Source organism: Motacilla alba, chromosome 12, assembly GCF_015832195.1.
Source record: "Motacilla alba alba isolate MOTALB_02 chromosome 12, Motacilla_alba_V1.0_pri, whole genome shotgun sequence".
In the NCBI taxonomy this organism is placed as follows: Eukaryota; Metazoa; Chordata; class Aves; order Passeriformes; family Motacillidae; genus Motacilla; species Motacilla alba.
The window spans coordinates 17,231,350-17,248,379 of NC_052027.1; the positions used below are offsets into that span (position 1 = coordinate 17,231,350).

General features: G+C 60.6%; 4 protein-coding genes across 12 annotated transcripts in view; 3 read left to right on the forward strand and 1 right to left on the reverse strand.

The window, feature by feature from the left end:
• The window catches only part of IP6K1 (inositol hexakisphosphate kinase 1), a 36,870-nt gene extending 32,497 nt beyond the window's left edge, over window positions 1–4,373 (forward strand). For 6 of the 7 annotated variants that reach the window (XM_038149126.1, XM_038149132.1, XM_038149131.1 and 3 more), the window contains 2 exons: window positions 826–1,001; window positions 1,847–2,356. In XM_038149126.1, coding sequence (XP_038005054.1) covers window positions 826–1,001; window positions 1,847–2,356 — 686 coding nt within the window. Of the gene's footprint in view, window positions 1–825; window positions 1,002–1,846 lie in introns of all 7 variants that reach the window. The other variant, XM_038149127.1, reaches the window with a different exon arrangement.
• A 515-nt stretch (window positions 4,374–4,888) lies between these two features.
• On the forward strand, window positions 4,889–7,137 carry GMPPB (GDP-mannose pyrophosphorylase B). The gene is made up of 8 exons (XM_038149236.1): window positions 4,889–5,068; window positions 5,134–5,214; window positions 5,288–5,336; window positions 5,746–6,047; window positions 6,124–6,202; window positions 6,297–6,424; window positions 6,606–6,788; window positions 6,944–7,137. The coding sequence occupies exons 1-8, from the start codon at window positions 4,940–4,942 to the stop codon at window positions 7,073–7,075; spliced, it is 1,083 nt and encodes a 360-aa protein (XP_038005164.1). The 5' UTR covers window positions 4,889–4,939; the 3' UTR covers window positions 7,076–7,137.
• Window positions 7,138–7,206: 69 nt separating this feature from the next.
• The window catches only part of RNF123 (ring finger protein 123), a 47,822-nt gene continuing 37,998 nt past the window's right edge, over window positions 7,207–17,030 (reverse strand). For all 3 annotated transcript variants that reach the window (XM_038149232.1, XM_038149234.1, XM_038149233.1), the window contains 4 exons: window positions 8,386–8,528; window positions 7,962–8,056; window positions 7,777–7,862; window positions 7,207–7,673 (listed from right to left, as the gene is read on the reverse strand). In XM_038149232.1, coding sequence (XP_038005160.1) covers window positions 7,574–7,673; window positions 7,777–7,862; window positions 7,962–8,056; window positions 8,386–8,528 — 424 coding nt within the window. In that variant the 3' untranslated portion in view covers window positions 7,207–7,573. The remainder of the gene's footprint in view (window positions 7,674–7,776; window positions 7,863–7,961; window positions 8,057–8,385; window positions 8,529–17,030) is intronic.
• On the forward strand, window positions 8,539–12,716 carry AMIGO3 (adhesion molecule with Ig like domain 3). The gene has a single exon (XM_038149235.1). The coding sequence runs from the start codon at window positions 10,287–10,289 to the stop codon at window positions 11,811–11,813; it is 1,527 nt and encodes a 508-aa protein (XP_038005163.1). The 5' UTR covers window positions 8,539–10,286; the 3' UTR covers window positions 11,814–12,716.

The window sequence follows — 17,030 nt, forward strand, 5'->3', positions numbered from 1 at the left end:
CTTTATTTTTAAATAGCTTGCATCACTTGCTGAGAAGTCATTCTCTTTGGCTGCCCTCTCCTTTTTAAGCACACTTCCTTTTTTTTATGAAGTTCCTCTTTCTAAACCAAACACAGTTCCGCTCTTGCACATTTAATCCAGCTGTGCTCTGGTTGCCATTTCAGATTTTACATGTTGATCTGCGCCCAGTGGGACTCCTTAGGGCAAACTTTTGGGGTGTTTTTCCTCCCTTTTGGAACAAGTTGCTGTATAGAGTGCCTGGGGTGTGTTCTCAGTGCTGTGCCCCAGTGCGGGGGCTTGCCCATTGTGTGCTGGTGACAGAGGGCTCCTGTTACTGTTCTGTTTCCTGGCTTTGTCACCTCCCCAGGTCCCCCCTGTGTGTTGGGCAGTGCTGCTGTTCTGGACAGGCCAGCCCTGCCATTACTTGACCCTTGAGTTTTCAGTCTGTGGGCTTTGTATTGTTTATCCATATGGTCAAATGGCTAATTTGATTAGACTTTAAGCTCTGTCTTAATGGATCAGCAGTTCCTACTGGCATACTATGTCCTTCCTGACACCAGTGTTTTGCTTTTCAGTTTCCCCTCTGAATTTCCAGTACAACTGCATGTGACCTTCCTGCTGTTGGCTGTTCCACTTTCTAGGCTGTTTCCTTCTACCAGCTGTCCAAGTCTGGGTGCACTGTTTGGGTTTTGTCCTTTTCTTCAACTCACCAAGCTGTTGGTCTTGTCTGTTTTTTGGTTCCTATTTGTTTGTGGTCCAGCCCTATCTCCTGCTGGCCCAGGTCCCTGTCTGTGCTGGGTGAGCTCTCCTTGACACGTATCCCAGAGTTCCTGTTGCTGGAGAACGTGGTGCATCACTTCAAGCTTCCCTGCGTGCTTGATCTGAAGATGGGGACCAGACAGCACGGAGATGATGCCTCTGAGGAGAAGGCTGCTCGGCAGATGAAGAAGTGTGAACAGAGCACTTCTGCCACCTTGGGTGTGCGTGTGTGTGGGATGCAGGTAGGGATCCCCAGGCTGCAGATGCTCTACCTTCCCTTTCGCAGCTGCATTAAGCCTCCCAGTTAGTGTTTCCTGCTGAGCATTGCATTTGAACCTCCCACTGCAGGTAGGTACAGCAGCATTCATGCCATTTTTGTCTTTATTTCTAAGCCTAAAACAAATGAACCTGCTTTCCCTGAGATGGCCTCTTTTGTCCAGAGCTCCTTTGTTCACAGACAGTTAGGGGATTTTCTAATGAAATTATTTTTGTGGCTTAGTGCTCAGCCAGAATCACAGTAGCTGGGAATGGAAGTGTCTGACATTTCCTTCTGTACTGCACTGATTGTTAAAAAGTTGTTTTGCTGTGCCTGGGCCTGTGCAGGAGGGTTTGCTGTTGTGCAATAATCGCTCCTTTCCACACCTGCCGAAGGAACCAGATCTTGTAAACCCAAATCTCTGCCCACAGACTCTGAAGCAATGAGGGCTCCTCATTAATCACTCGCCATGTAATGGCAATAGGTGTCAGCAGCTCCTGCTGCCAGAGGATTGTCTGAGTTGCTGTAAGACTTGGCTTTTTAACTCTTGGGGTCAGTTGTGTCATGCCTTTTTGGGGCACTGGGACTCGTGAGCCCCTTTTGGGTGTCGTGGAAGAGGACTAGTGCTCAGGCATCCTGAGTATGCCCCTGAGCAGCACCCATGAGCTGCTCTGGGATGCAGGGAATGGGCAGAGCTGTCTCCTGCTCCCACTCAGCCATAATGGGGATAGGATGAGCTCCCTGTGCCCTGTCAGTGCAGGACAGCTCAGGGCTCTCGGTGTGCCCTTAGCCTGTTGCTCCGCTTGATGTGCATTTCCTTTGGTGTTCCAGGTCTATCAGCTGGACACGGGGCATTACTTGTGCAGAAATAAATACTACGGGCGCGGCCTTTCCATCGAAGGCTTCCGCAACGCCCTCTACCAGTATCTCCACAACGGCATCGAGCTGCGCAAGGACCTCTTTGAGCCTGTCCTCGCCAAACTGCGCAGCCTGAAGGCGGTTCTGGAGAGACAGGCCTCCTACCGCTTCTACTCCAGCTCCCTCCTCATCATCTACGACGGGAAGGACAGCCGTGCGGGGACCTTGCCGGAGCGCCGGCCGGAGGCGCGCCTGAAGCGGGTGGAGGGCTCGGTCCCGGAGGGCCTCCAGGACGGCGGCAGCTCGGAGCCCGGCTCCTCGGCCCAGCCCAAGGTGGACGTGCGCATGATTGACTTTGCGCACAGCACGTTCAAGGGTTTCCGCGACGACCCCACTGTGCACGACGGACCCGACATGGGCTACGTGTTCGGGCTGGAAAGCCTCATCAACATCATGGAACAGATGCGTGAGGAAAACCAGTAGCTCTGGGCTGTGGCCTCCTATTCTTGTCCTGGTGGCAGGAGCAGACAAGACCACCCACTACCACAGGAAAAACACAGACAAATTTGGTTTTAAACAACTGTATCACTCTGTTGTTTTTTAAATGTACTTGGATAGAAGAGCTGAGGCGAGGCAGGACGGAAGAACTCCTCGTGCTGACCAGATGGTTCTGACCGCACTGGCTCTGCCGTCAGGAGGAGGCTCTGTAGATGCCTGCTGGGTGTCGGGTGTCCCGGTTCTTCGCTCATCGCGTGTGCGTTCTGGAGGGAGGACCTGGACATAGGGAAGAGAAGGCAGGAGAGCCCAGGGCTCTTGACGAGGCCGGAGCTCTGGTGTGAGGAGCCTTCTGTCTCAGGAGCTTCCCCTTTGAATTTCTCCTGAGTTGTTTGGAAAGGGCGCTTGCCTGACGGTTGGCAGCGTCTGTGAGGCCACTGGTGAGAAGTCAGGTGCCAGTCCCTGTGTTTGGTGTCACTGGCTCTGCCCTGGGTTTTGCCACTGGGGCTTTGCTTTTGATGCTGCCTTTTTCTGCTGTTTGGGCACTGTGAGTATCTACCCCAAACACGGAAATGAAATGACCAAATGCAATCCCTGGCAGAGCTGTGGCCCGGAGGGAGTGCCACACACGTGGAGCTGTGCTTGAGCCTGGGGCCTGCTCGCTCCCTGATGGCATGGCATGGCATGGGCAGGCACAGGGTTCTGCAGGAGTGACTCTGCCCTGGACCACTGACATAAAAGCGCTCAGCTCGTGGGCTAGCAATAGTATCTGTAGCAGTTAACATGACCCCAGCTGTGCAGTGGGGCATTTCGGACCATTTCAACCCTTCCCCTCCTGTAAAGTACAGAGTATGTCCCTCCAGCACAAAGCTGCCCTCTTCCCCTGGGGACCCTCTGCCCCCAGGCCCTGCTCTTCCAACAGGTCTGGAGGCGGTGGAAGGGGAGGCTGAGGCTTAGGGCTGATCCCCATCTCCTCCCTGAGGGTCTCTAGAGGCCAGGTGAGGGGTGACCTGGCTGAGCAGTGAGAGCCACTGTCTTGACTGTTCAGTACCACTGCCTGACTGTTCAGCTTTGCTTCACGGAGTCAGTGTCTCCCAAAATAAATGTCCCCAGCCTCCTTTAATGAGGAATTAACGTTTGATACTGTGGCCTGGTGGTACCGGACCGAACCCTGCTCCACCTCAGCTCCTGTTTCTGTGCTGGGGCCCTGGCTGCTCCCTCGTGCTCTCACTGACTTGTTCCATGGCATTACCATTACCCTGTGTACCCACAAGGCCAGGGTTGGGTTTTTTTTTAATTACTTCAGGGATGCTCGTTTGGGAAATACTCGCATGTCGCATGTGTGCCGACTCCATGTGCGCAGAGGCCGCTCGGAAAGCACGGCTGCCACATCTCAGGCACAGGTCTGTGGCACTGGTGTGGAAGGGGACAGGAGAGCTGCCCCAATTCTCTGCCTGTCTCCCAGCTCCTCAAAGCCTACCCAAGCTACTGCTCCCCTTCCATCCTCTGGAGGAGGACCTTTGTCCATGGCACGCTGCCCTGCGCTGGGTTATTTCATTGCTCCTGCGGGTCCCGCCCTTGCCCGAACTCGCAGGATTTTCAAGGAGCAGGTTTGCAGGAGGCAGCGAGGCCGGGTGAGTGCAGGGGTGTAGGTACCCGCAAACGCCGCATTATTCCCCGGCCCTGCCCTAGCGTGGCCCATCGCCGCCCACCTCTGCATGTCCTTTCCCCGCGGGCTGCGCTCGGCTGAGTCAGGCCGCGCCGCCGGGAGCGCCCCTTGCTGTCCCCCCGCGCTCGTTCCTGCCTTTCCCCGCCTCACTGGGCCGTGACGGACGGGCCGCGCTGCCGGTGCTCAGTGGGAGCCGCCTCCCTCCCTTCGGACCACCGCGGTGGGACTCCACAGCTTGTACATAGCCTTGGCCCCGTTTGTTTTTACATGAATAACCACCCTGTTTGTGCTTCACAGAGAACCAAAAATCATTAAAGGATCTGTTTTTGTCCGCGGCGTGCCGTGCCTGCCTCTCCCGCCGTCTGAACCTTGGGGCGTGTTGAGGGGGTTTGGATGAACATCCCCGCGCGGTGCGCCTGTGGCCGCTGCTCTCCTCTCATCGGGCTCGCCCCGTGGCTGCTGCGGCCCGAGGGCGCCCCGGCCCCGGGCAGGGTGCGGCGGCTGCAGCAAGGACCGGGCCCTACGGCGCTGCGCCCCGGGCGGGCCTGAAGACACGGTTGGGCGGGGAGTGTGCGGGGCGGGCCGTGTGTCGGGGGCGGGCGGTAGGGCCCGGGCCGGCCGTGTGTCGGAGGCAGGCAGGGCCCGGGGGGGCAGGGCCGGGCGGAGGCAGGCAGGGCCCGGCGGAGGCAGGGCCCGGCGGAGGCAGGGCCGGGCGGGGGCAGGGCCCGGCGGAGGCAGGGCCGGGCGGGGGCAGGGCCCGGCGGGGGCAGGGCCCGGCGGGGGCAGGGCCCGGCGGAGGCAGGGCCCGGCGGGCGGGCGGCGCTGCGCGGCGGTGACGCGCTCGGCGCGCCCGGCGCTGACGTGTCGGTGCGGGCGCTGGCGTGAGACGCGGGACGCGGGGGATGCGGGCGCTGATCCTGGTTGGAGGCTTCGGGACGCGGCTGCGGCCGCTGACCCTGAGCCGGCCGAAGCCGCTGGTGGAGTTCTGCAACAAGGCGGTGCTGCTCCACCAGCTTGAAGCTCTCCGGCAGGTGGGGGCGCGGGGCGCGGGGGGCGCGGGGACCGCCCCGCCGCCGGCTGACCCGCGCTCCCGCAGGCGGGCGTCAGCCATGTGGTGCTGGCGGTGAGCTACATGTCGGACGCGCTGGAGGCCGCTATGCGGGAGCAGGAACAACGGGTAAGAGCCCTTCCGTCTCCTCCCGCCTTCCCCCGTTACCCGGCCTGTCCCGCCGCTCACTCTGTGCCCGCAGCTCGGCATCCGCATCTCCATGTCCCACGAGAAGGAGCCGCTGGGCACAGGTAGGATTCGGGCAGGGGCTTGGGGCTGGAGGGCGGGCGCAGGCGGGATGGGGGAAGTCCAGGGACAGCAGGGTGGGTGCTAGGGGGGAACACCGGGATGGATAAGGCACGGCTAGAGACGCTGGGAGGGGGGCACCGTGGGCATTAGGGTGGGTATGGATGGGTAGGGCTGGGGGACACCGGGAGTGGAACACCATGGGCAGCAACATGACTATGGATGGGCAGGGCCGGCAGGAGCAGGGGAATCAGGAGGGGTGTGCTAGAATGGACACGGGCAGGACCAGGGACAGCGGGCCGGGTGAGGATCCAGAGGGATTGGGGACTTGGGAGGGATGCTGGGACTGGCAGAGATGGGGCCAGCAGGACCCGGGCTCACCAAGTCCCTGCGGCGTCACTCACGGCCGCGCAGCGGGGCCGCTGGCGCTGGCGCGGGACCTGCTGGCCGAGGACGGGGAGCCCTTCTTTGTCCTCAACAGCGACGTGATCTGCGAGTTCCCCTTCGCGGCGCTGGCCCGTTTCCACCGGCAGCACGGCGGTGAGGGCTCCCTGGTGGTGACCCGCGTGGAGGAGCCGGCCAAGTACGGTGTGGTGGTGTGCGAGGCCGACACCGGCCGCATCTGCCGCTTCGTGGAGAAGCCGCGCGTCTTTGTGTCCAACAAGATCAACGCCGGCCTCTACATATTTAACCCTGGCATCTTGCAACGCATCGAGGTACGAGCCGGGGTGCCAGGCTGGGCCAGGCTGAGGGGCTGTGCCCCCTGCTGAGCCCTGTGCCCCGTCCTCGCAGCTGCGTCCCACCTCCATCGAGAAGGAGATCTTCCCGGCCATGGCACAGGATGGGCAGCTCTACGCCATGGAGCTACAGGGTAAGGCCCTGTGCACAGTGCAGGCAGCAACAGGGGTCTTGCCTGCACTGCCACCCTCACGCTGGGGGCTGTCACCGTGGCTTTGTCCCCACAGGCTTCTGGATGGACATTGGGCAGCCAAAGGATTTCCTTACGGGCATGTGCATGTACCTGCAAGCGCTGCGGGCTCAGCACCCCGAGAAGCTGCACTCGGGGCCCGGTGTCGTAGGGAATGTGCTGGTGGTAAGTGCCAGCCCCCAGCACACCAGCCCTGGGCACGTCATGAGCTCTCTGCCGTGTCCCACCACTGTCCTCACTGCCATCCTCAAGCTGTGCCCTCCTCTTCCCCGGCTGGCCAAATGGCATGGGCTATGCCAAGAGCTGTCTGCCCTCCCGACCCTGGCATGGACCCTCTTCCTTCCAGGACCCCAGTGCTAAGATTGGGGCAAACTGTGTCATCGGCCCCAACGTGACGATCGGGGCCGGCGTGGTGGTGGAGGACGGGGTGCGCATCAAACGCTGCACCGTGCTGGAAGGGGCCCGCATCCGCTCCCATTCCTGGCTGGAGTCCTGCATCGTGGGCTGGAGCTGCTCCGTGGGGCAGTGGGTGAGGACACGGGTGCCCCCGCAGGGGATCGGGACTCGGCTCTTGCCCTCCCACTTCCTTGGGCTGCGGCTGCAGGGATTGGTCTCTGCAGGCAGGAGCAGGAGCCTGGCACTGGGCCCCGAGCCCAGGGATGTGACAGGGCCTCTCTGGGGCAGGTGCGCATGGAGAACGTGACTGTGCTGGGCGAGGATGTCATCGTCAACGACGAGCTCTACCTCAACGGGGCCAATGTGCTGCCACACAAATCCATCGCCGAGTCTGTGCCAGAGCCACGCATCATCATGTAACAGCCCCAGCAGGCCCTGTGCTCCCAGCTCTCCTTGGATTAAATATTTATATTTCCATTTACTGTTAAGCATCACCTGAGTGCAGCCCCAACACTGGGGGCCTTCCCTTTCCCATCTTTCAGGGTACCACATAAGGAAGAATAATTTAATGCTGCTTTTCATGAAGTCAGCCCCCAGCCAGGGGCAAGTTAACAGCCCAAATGCCCAGCCTAGCCCCCTGCCCTGGCCCTGGGGCTGCCGTGTGTTCCCAGCACTGCCGCAGAGCCGAGGCCTTGGGCTCCCCTCCCTGAGAACAGCCCCGGGGGCAGAGAGGCTGCTGGGCACCTGCCTTTCCCACCCTGCAGCCCTCCTGCCTCACGCTGCTGCCCCGTGCTGGGTCCTGACCCTCTGGGTGAGGGTCCCACAGCCCTGAGCAGGGCAAGCATTTGGGGAGAAGCCAGTGTGAGGCAGGGGGGCTGCCCCGCTCCGCTGGGGGAGCCCGTGGTGTGGGGCTGGGCTCTACGAGCTGGCTGGCTTGGTGAAGTCGTCCACCCCTGTGATGGTGGCCTTACAGAAGAAGCAGTCCTTGTTGTTCATCAGGTGCTGGTTGATGCAGGCTCTGGGACAGAGGAGGAAAGAGCATCAGCCCCCACCCACGTGGCATGGGGCAGGGCAGGGGCTGGCAGTCATCCTGGTGGAGGTCAGACAAGGGAGCTACTCACTTGCACGACTTGTGGGAGCAGGGCCTGAAGATGGCCGAGATGGGGTGTGCGTAGCAGATGGGGCACAGATCTTCCTCGCTGGTGGGCTGGGGGGGTTACCAGGAGTTAGCAGTGCCATCCAAAGTCCCATGTCCCAGGCCTGCTGTCAAGGACTGGGACAGGGCCAGGGCAGGGGGAGGACTCACCAGTGTGGTTGCAGCTGCCTGCTTGGACTCCTCACTCAGATGGTTCAGCATCTTTTCCACCTTTGTCAGCTCCTCAGTACTGATGTACTCTGTGTCTGGGGAGCAAACTGGGTGTGTGTGGGGTGAATGGGACCCTCAGGCTGTCCTGAGGCTGCTGAATGATGCACAAGGGCTGCAGCTGTCCTTGGGGACCAGCAGGACAGGGAGCACTGGGCACTGAGAAGGGCAGAACTACCGGCTGGCACTGGATACATCCCCATCCAAAGCGCTGCTCCTGGGGTGGTAGAGGAGGGCATAGACACCTGTCCCCAGAGACTAAAAGGGCTGGGATGTTGCAGGGGACACACACACCAGCAGCCCCATTCCTCCCTCCCCAGCTGTGGGTGGGGGTGAGCCCAGCTCCCAGGGCAGAGCCAGCACTTACAGGTGTGCAGGGAGAAGTGGCGCTTGTCCGTGGCCGGCGCGGCCGCTGCCAGGGCCGAGGGCTCGGCGTGGCCCAGCAGGTACTGGATGGAGCGCAGCTGGAAGCAGGGATCTGCCAGCAGCACTGCGGTCGCGCGCTCGGTCCTGCCAAGGAACACAGACCTCAGACAACCTCCCTGTGCTCCCACACCAGCATCCCCAGCCGGTGTCCCCCGGTCCAGGGGAACGTGGTCAAATGCAGCCAAAGAGCAGCAGCCATCCTCCTCCTTCTCTGCCATCCCGACTCGGAGGCTCCGGGGATCGATGCGGTGCTTCAGCACTTGCTGAGGCTGCAGCCCTCGGGCCAGTGCCTGAGCCTGGGGTTGCTGCAGGGCAGCTGAAGCATCCAGCGCTGCCCTTGGTCACAGCACCTCAGGGGAAATGCTCTGCAGAGCCTCACGCCAGGGGCTGGGGCCCTCCTGCACCAACAGGACAGCTCAGGGTGTGCTCAGGGCAAGCGGGTCCCCCCAAAAGGCGGGAGGGAGGAATCGTGGCCCCGCCTGATTTCAGTGGGCACAGCCAGGACGGATGAAGGTCGCCTTAATGAGTATCTCCCTCGGGCACCAGTGCCTGGTAACCGTCCCTGGCAAGGAGCAGAGCTGGCTCCGTGGCCGGCCCAGGGGCAGGAGGGGCAAGGGAGCAGCCAGTCAGCACAGGCTGAGCCAGGGCACAGGGGGTTAACAGCCCCTTGACTCGCAGCCGCCGCAGCCGCCAAATTAGCTTTTTGCTGCCCTAATGGAAAACAATTCCCCAGCTCTCCTCTTCCCACTAAACCGCCTGAGCTCTGGATAATGACATTCCTGCGTGTCCTTCACCCTATGGCCACTCCTTCCCCGTCAGCAGCCCGCGGCACCCCCTCTGCCGCGGGGACTCCACCGGGCTCAGCCCCTCTGCTCACCCCAGGGCCGGGGGTGCTGCTCATGGGGTGATGAGGATTAGGGAGCAAGAAGGACCGCGGCTGGGAGAGAACCAGCACCGGGGGGTGACCTCCACCTCCACTCCCAGCCTGGGTGCAGGATGTGACAAAAGGGGCGCCCAGAGGTGACCGGTTTATTTCAGCATGCTGCCAGAGGCTGGGCAGTGGCGGAGCAGCCGCTCTGTGGATTACAGCCGGTCGTGACTCCCCGCCGGCCGCACGCTGGTCCCCAGCTCCCCTGGGGACGAGCGACCAAGCAGGGTCGGTGCTGGCTGCGCATCGCTCTGCCCACCCGCAGGGAGGGCCACGGCCAGGGAAGGGGACAGGGACCGGGCCAGGGCCACCGCCGCGGCCACCACTCCCCGCGCCGGGGCCAATGAGATCCCGCCCGGCCCCCTCGCCGCGCACCGCCCGCCCGTAAATAGGGGCAGGAGCGGGACCGCGCTCCCGGAGCGCGCCCGGCTCCCGGAGGGGCCGCCCGGGAAGGAGCCGGACGAGGCTCCTCGGAGGTCGTAGCGTGCGGATGTGCCCCGGCGGCGCTGAGCCCTGAGAAACTTCGCACTCCAGGGATGAGCGGCTCCAGGAGGCAGCGAGGCGCCCGCCCAGCCCGACACACAGCCGCGGAGCGCCCGAGCGCCTCAGCCCCCCGATGCTGATCGCCCGCCCAGCCCAGCCCCGGCAGCCCCCGGCCCCCGGCAGCGCAGGTACGAGGCAGCCTCGGGTGAGCCGCGGCACAGCCGGGCAGGGCGATGCCGCCCTTTAGGTCTTTTCAAGCCCCACGGCTGGAATCGGGATCCTCCTTCGCGGGGTGCAAAAGGGCGTCTGTGGATGCTTGGTAGAGCCGAGCCAGCACTGGGGGAGAGACGAAAGACGGCGGCAGATTTTTTCTCGCGTCTCATCGAGCCTGGCTGTGCCGCCGGGCTGTACAGAGGCTCCTGCCCGCCACAATGTCCTCGCCGGCGACCGCGGACTCGGTCTGGCCGCGGGTGGCAAAGCTGTTCCTGCTGCTGCTCCAGCTGTGCGCCCCCCGAGCCTCCCCGCAGCCCCACCGCTGCCCCCACGCCTGCATCTGCACCTCCGACCTGCTGAGCTGCAGCCGGCAGATGCTGCAGCGGGTTCCCCAGGCACTGCCGCCCACCACCACCACGCTGGACCTCAGCCACAATGCCCTCACCCAGCTCCACGACCACTGGCTGGCCGCCCTCCCGCACCTCGAGGCCCTTCACATCAGCCACAACCAGATTCGGGACCTTTCTCCGCGGGCTTTCCACAATGCCTCCTTCCTGCGGCACCTGGACATGTCCTCCAACCACCTGCAAGCTGTGGAGAGGCACTACTTCGAGGCGCTGGTGAGCCTGGAGGAGCTGCTGCTCTACGACAACCACATCAAGCGGGTGGATGAAAACGCCTTTGTCAAGCTGAGTGATCTGCGGAAAGTCTACCTGAGCTGGAACAACCTGACCACCTTCCCCTTCCATGCCGTGCAGGGGCTGGGGATCCACAAGCTCCGCACGCTGGACCTCTCCTCCAACAGCCTGAGCAGCATCCCCGTGGAGGTGCTGGCAGCTCTGCCCGAAAACATCGGCAATGGCTTGTACCTGCACAACAACCCCATCAGGTGCAGCTGCGCGCTCTACCTGATGCTTCAGCGCTGGAACCAGCGGGGTTTCAGCTCCGTGAAAGATTTCTCTGAGGAACACACCTGCAAGGTGTCTGACAAGGTGCCCCGGTCCCTGATCAAGTTCCTCAAACACAGGGACATGTTTGAGAACTGCTCGGCGAGCACCGAAGACGCGCACCTCTCGCACTTGGACGTGGTGGTGGGCCAGCCCGTCCTGCTCACCTGTAACAGCAGTAACACCAGCCTGCCGCACGCTGCCACCACCTACATGTGGATCACCCCTCACCACGAGCCCATCAAACACCCAGGGAACAGCAATCGCTCCCTGGAGGTCTATGGCAATGGCAGCCTGAGGATCGCCACAGCCAAGCCCTGGCTCTCGGGGATCTACGTAGGCTTGGCCATGAACAGCCCCTACAACTTCAGCAGGATGTGCGAGTTCAACCTGACCGTCCTCTACCCCAAGGCAGCTGGGGAGACCTTCAGCACTGGCCTCACGACCCTGCTGGGCTGCATTGTGAGCCTGGTGCTGGTGATCATCTACTTGTACCTCACGCCGTGCCGCTGCCTGGGCTGCTGCAAGAAGCCGGCCCCGCTCAGCCCCCCGCAGGAGTGCAGCGCCCAGTCCTCCATCCTCAGCACCACTCCCCCTGCCACCGATGGGCCAAACCGCAAGGCCAGCGCCAACAAACACGTTGTCTTCCTCGAGCCCATCCGGGAGACACAGAATGGCAAGATCCGCCTGGCCCTCGGCGAGGACTTCCCCGACCCCAAGCACCCCAAGGTCCTGCAGCTGAAGTCGGACTCAGAGTCCATCAGCTCTGTCTTTTCTGACACCCCCATTGTGTCTTAGTGGGACAGAGCTGGGAGCAGAGCCGAGGCCTCCCGAGAGCTGGTCTCCTCCATCGCTGCTAGATCAGGATTATTGGGCGTCCTGAGTTCCTGGCTTGACCATGACCCACAGGAGTGACTGACATCACCCACAACTGCTTCAGCCACGGGCTCCTGGTGGGTTTTGGGCCACGGGCACACTGGTGCCCAGCAAGAGCGCCTTGCATAATCTGCTGGCAATGGCCTCGTTAGCACATGGGCAACGCTGATGAACCCAGCATGCTGGAGAAACACCCCTTCATTTGGGCACCCGCTCTCCCTAATATGACACCAGGCCTGGGGGTCTGTCATGTCAGATGCCCAATCTGACACCATTGCCACAGACCCCCCAGGCCAAGGAATAGCTGTGGCAAGTGGGACACTGTCCTGGCTCATGCCAGGTGCCTCAGGAATGGAAATGCCACTGTCCTCTCCCAGCACATGCCGGTCGCCATCAGCATGTCATGGCTGGGAGCAGGGCACGGTGACCCTGTCACAGACGGGGGGTACACACCCCCACACCCCTCCCCAAACGTGGCCATGCAGGAGGGATGGAGCTCAGCGCCTGACCAGCCACGCAGCCAAGCAAACCTTACATGCTTTTGCTCCCCGAGAAGCTGTAAATCGTCATGGCAGGATTAGGTGACGAGACACAGCGCCCCAGCCCGCATTGCTCAGAGCTCACCGTGCCACCAAGGACACCGAGGTCTCCGATGCACCACGCGCTCCTTCGCTGCTTCTCCTTGAGGCGGACACGCGCTGCTCCAGCACAGCTATTTAGGCAGTAACCTAATCAGCCTATCGATAAATGTGAGTAATCCTCCCCTCTCCTGGGTCGTAATTCTCTAGTCCCATTGGAATAAAAATGCCTATTTTTTTAAGCTCACGCTGGGCTGAGTGTCTCCTTGCCCTTGCAGCAGTGTGCAGCTCACGGGCACAGCGGTGGGAGGCTGAGGGCTGAGGGAGCCCTGAATTCCTGCAGGCCTGCCACACGGAGCCAGGCAATCTGCACTGGACTGGCAGCCTCTGTTCCCATCAAATGGCCTTCAGGTGGCCTCGGCAAGGGGGTTAAATGTGCTGGTGGTGTGCTGCTGGTGAGAGAGAAGCATCCTGGGGTTTATCCTTGGGAAGGTAGGTCCCCTAAATGATGCCTGGGAGCTGGGGAAGGAGCAGCACCGACTGACATGAGGGTACATCCAGATCCCGAAAGGAACAAGCAGGCTTTAGATGCAGGGGAAAGATAGCACTAGGGATGGGACTGGCACTGCTTTTGGCAAAGCCCTGGTGCTTCCTGCAGATGGAGCCCCCCACTCATTTCACCCGCGCTGCCTTCCCTGGCACCCACCCTTCCCTCCTCCTGAAACAGGGAGCGTTGCAAAATGCCTGTCTGATCCCACAGAGGGATAAGGGTATCCTACCCATCTGCCAGGCACCAGTATCCCATCCACAGCTGGAGCAGGAGCATGCGGCCATCACACGCAGCACAAGGGAGGCCGGGGCTACCGGCTGAGGGCAGGAGCACAGCTCAGACATCATGGGGACCAGGACCCTCCAGAGACCTGCAGGCCCCTCCCATGGCTGAGCGCCCCGGCCCCAAGGGCTGCTGGCAGCCCCGTGACTGACAAGAGGGGAAGAACCCTATGGCATCGGGACCACACTAGCACACATCCTTTCAACTTCTCTGGCTAGGAAACAAGCAGCTTTTTTTCCCAGCAAAAACTCGACTTTGTGCCCAAATAAACTGTCAGTACTGCCCCACCATCCAAGGAGGGGTGAGTGCTTGGGAGAGCAGCTCTCCTGCGGCAGCCTGGCCCCGCAGCGCCGCTCCTGCCAGTGCCTTCGTGCAGCTCCGTGCCCCGGGCAGGCCGAGGTGACGGATGCACGGTGACAGCCCCCGCTGGCCGTGCCCCCGCTGCCCCACGCCCGCCACCGCTGGCCCTGTCACCTCGTGTTAGCGCCGTGTCCTGACGGGCCCGGGACACCGTGCCAGCCACGGGGGACTGCCAGGGGCTGACGAGGTGCCTCGGTGTGGGACACAGCGGTGAGCGGCACCTTGAGGGTGGAGCTGAGGTGCTGCCATCACCCCCGGCTTTGCACCCAGGCAGGGATCCCACGGGAAGGAAGGTTCGAATTTAACCTGAGAACGTCTGGGAAAGAGACAAGACGCAGCTGACTGCACCCAGGTCCCAGCCAGACAAGGACACTGACCCGAGTGTGGCCTGCACCTGCTGAGACAGTGCCAAGCCCGTGCCAGAGCATGTGGCACGTCTAAGCACATCTTCCTCCAGAAGGAAAGATGAAGTGCTGCTCTGAGCCCCAGCACCCAGAGGGGGTGTTACCCACCCATTATCACCATTCTTGTCTATCTCCCCAAAAATCTTCCCTTTCCCCACTGCCAACACCAGCTTCCCAGGCATTAGTGTTCCTGCAAACCTGCATCCTCAGCTGAGGATAATGACTGCAGACTGGGGAAAGCTCAGGGAGCGCAACAAAAGCTCCCAGGAGCCTTTCCAGGGACACATCAGCCTGAAAAAGCCCAGGAGAGCTCTCCTAGGCTGGCTGCAATTCTCCTATCCCTGCAGAAAAGCTGAGGCTTGTTCTCCAGGGCCTTGCTCTGAGATTTGTATCCATGCTGCCCTCAAAGGATCCCTTTGCCTCTACCCAGGAAAGTCCTGCTGCTGCTTTTCACACATTCCTGATGCTCAGAAAGGATCCCACACCACCACACTGCTGATCCAATGACACTGGGAGGTGGTTTGAACTGTCGAAGCAGCTCATTAAGCAGCCTGAAAGGCGGAACATCTCGGCAAGGAAAAACAGCCAGGAGCAAAGCCTCTCTGACAGGCAGGAGCTGGGAAACCTAATGGATCTTCCCCAAGGAATACAGTGTCCTCTCTTGGCAGCTATCTCCACCATTACACCCCTGGCTCCCTGCCAAACCTCCCTCCTGCTCCTTGACTCTGCAGGGCAAAGTAATGGGTCAGCACAAAGCTCACCGGGCCTGGCACACAGGGACCTGTGCCAGTGTGTGTGGGCATAAGGACTAGCTTTGGGATAAGGACTAGCTTTGGGGACAGGAGTCCAACTGTCCAACTGACTCCTATCTCCTCTGGCACTTCACACCTCGGCCAGGACAATGGGGGTGCACTGAATGCCAGTCTCATCCTGTCCTCCTGTCACCAAGGATGGACACAACAGGGATCCTTTCCTTATGATGCTCACAGTTTTCCAGAGAGCTCAAATCAGCAAAACCTGGTGCTGGCCAGCACAAGGCCTGCCCCTGCCTCCCAGCATGTGCCTGACAGCCCCAAGGGGCTGGGACAGCCCTGGCAGTCCCATCACTCAGGATGCAGCACTTGCAGCTTGTAAAAACACTGACCACGCTCCTTTTTTAACCATGAAACCCAGGCCAGAGCTAATAATTCTTCTGTGCTCTGGCTCACGCTCACCCCGATATTACACACTGCAAAACTGCAGTACCACCCATTTTCTGAGTTTTTTCTGAGTTTTTTAGTTTTACCTTTTAGGGCAAGGTACCAAGGACTCCTTTAGACTGTATGGCCCATGAAATGTGTACTCCTGCCCCTCCTTCCACCACAACTTGCTCACCAACACTGTTGAGCTGTCGAGGGAGCATTAGAGTTTAAGGGATCCCAAACTAATTACAAAGTCTTATAGGAACTAAGCAGAAAACTGCCATGTCCACAGGTCCAGGCAAGCCCCCAGGGACCCAGCAGCACTTGAGCACACAGGTGGGTGGCCAGGCTGATTAGCAATCTGCAGGCTGGGATCTTCTGAGCTTTCCAGTGGAGGTGATCCCAAAACAACTGAGCAACTGAGCAGTCTTTTTAGCCTTCCTATCCTACCCAGTCTTGTGCCTCCTTACCTTTCTGCTCATCGGTGTGTTGCTTCCGCCCCAGGAACTCCTTTGTCTCCTCCCAGCTCATCTCTCTGCACTCATCCATAGTTTGCAAAGGAGAGGAGTGCAGAGACCCAGGCAGAAATACCCAAACATCACACCAGCCCAGTGCTGCTTCTGGCAGGTTCCACAGGCTCAGCATGGTTGTTTCTGGTCCAGGACCCCTGTCCTGTGCTCTGATGGCCAGTACCACCATGACCCTGGCGAGCACAGTGCTTTTCCTCCTGTCTTCTCCATCCTTCATGCAGAAGTCCCTGGGAGATGCACCTTGAAGGCTCTTTAGGACTTGTCCCAACCCTCTCCTCACCCTGACAGCATCATCTGCCTGCCTCTGAAGGGATGGAGGGAGCATGGGGAAAGCCCGAGGAGCAGAGCAGTGGCCCTGCCCTGACACAACACAGCTCATTTCCACTCTGGGATGGCCACTCACTTCCCACAAAGCCAGTCCTAATTACAGCATGCCCTCACACACAGGGGACCACAGCCTCACCTCTGGGCCTCTCCCCTTCCCCTGCCACTCGCTCTCGCCAGGATCCTGACACCAGCTCTGGCCAACGCTGCTCCATTAGCTCACTCTGAAAGAGGCTTAATAGAGAATCTGCTCAATTATTTAGCAAGCAGACAAACAGAGGGATGATACTGCCTGAAGACAGCCAGGGTCTGTGGCGTGGATTCAGCCCTCAGCCTGGCAGATTTCCTCTCCTCCCTGCTCAGTCATTAAGGCTGCAGAAGGGAGCAAAGGGACATCCCTGCCCTCGGCCCTGCCAGCCCCTGACACTCCCCAGTGCTGCCCACCAGCTCTCAGACCCAAGGGCTGGGAGGAGGCACTCACCACGAGCAGCACCAGCCCATCCTGCTGATCCAGCAAGGAAATGCACCTCTGCTCCCTCAAAAGCACAGCCTGCTCCATCCAGGGACTTCGGTGAATGATGGATCAGCTGTCTCAGCACAGCCCAGCCTGGGCAATGCTCCCTTTCCTTGTGCTTAATGGCTCTGCTTGATGCCAGGAGTTCACAGCAAGAGGACTCAATGCCTGGATGAGTGTCCTGTGCTGGGAAAGGAGCAGCTGAGGCATCTGATTGCAGCCTGAGAACACGACTGGAGGAGTTGGCAGGGCCCTGGCTCTTACCTAACTTCCCCACTGCAATGTTCTCGTCCCATAAATGGGACTTCGTTCCTTCAGTACCAGACGAGCCCATTCCCTATGTCCCAGATGTTCGCAGCACCTTCCAACCAAGTGCCTGGCACAATGTCTGCTTACTGGGTTAGAGGCAACCAGAA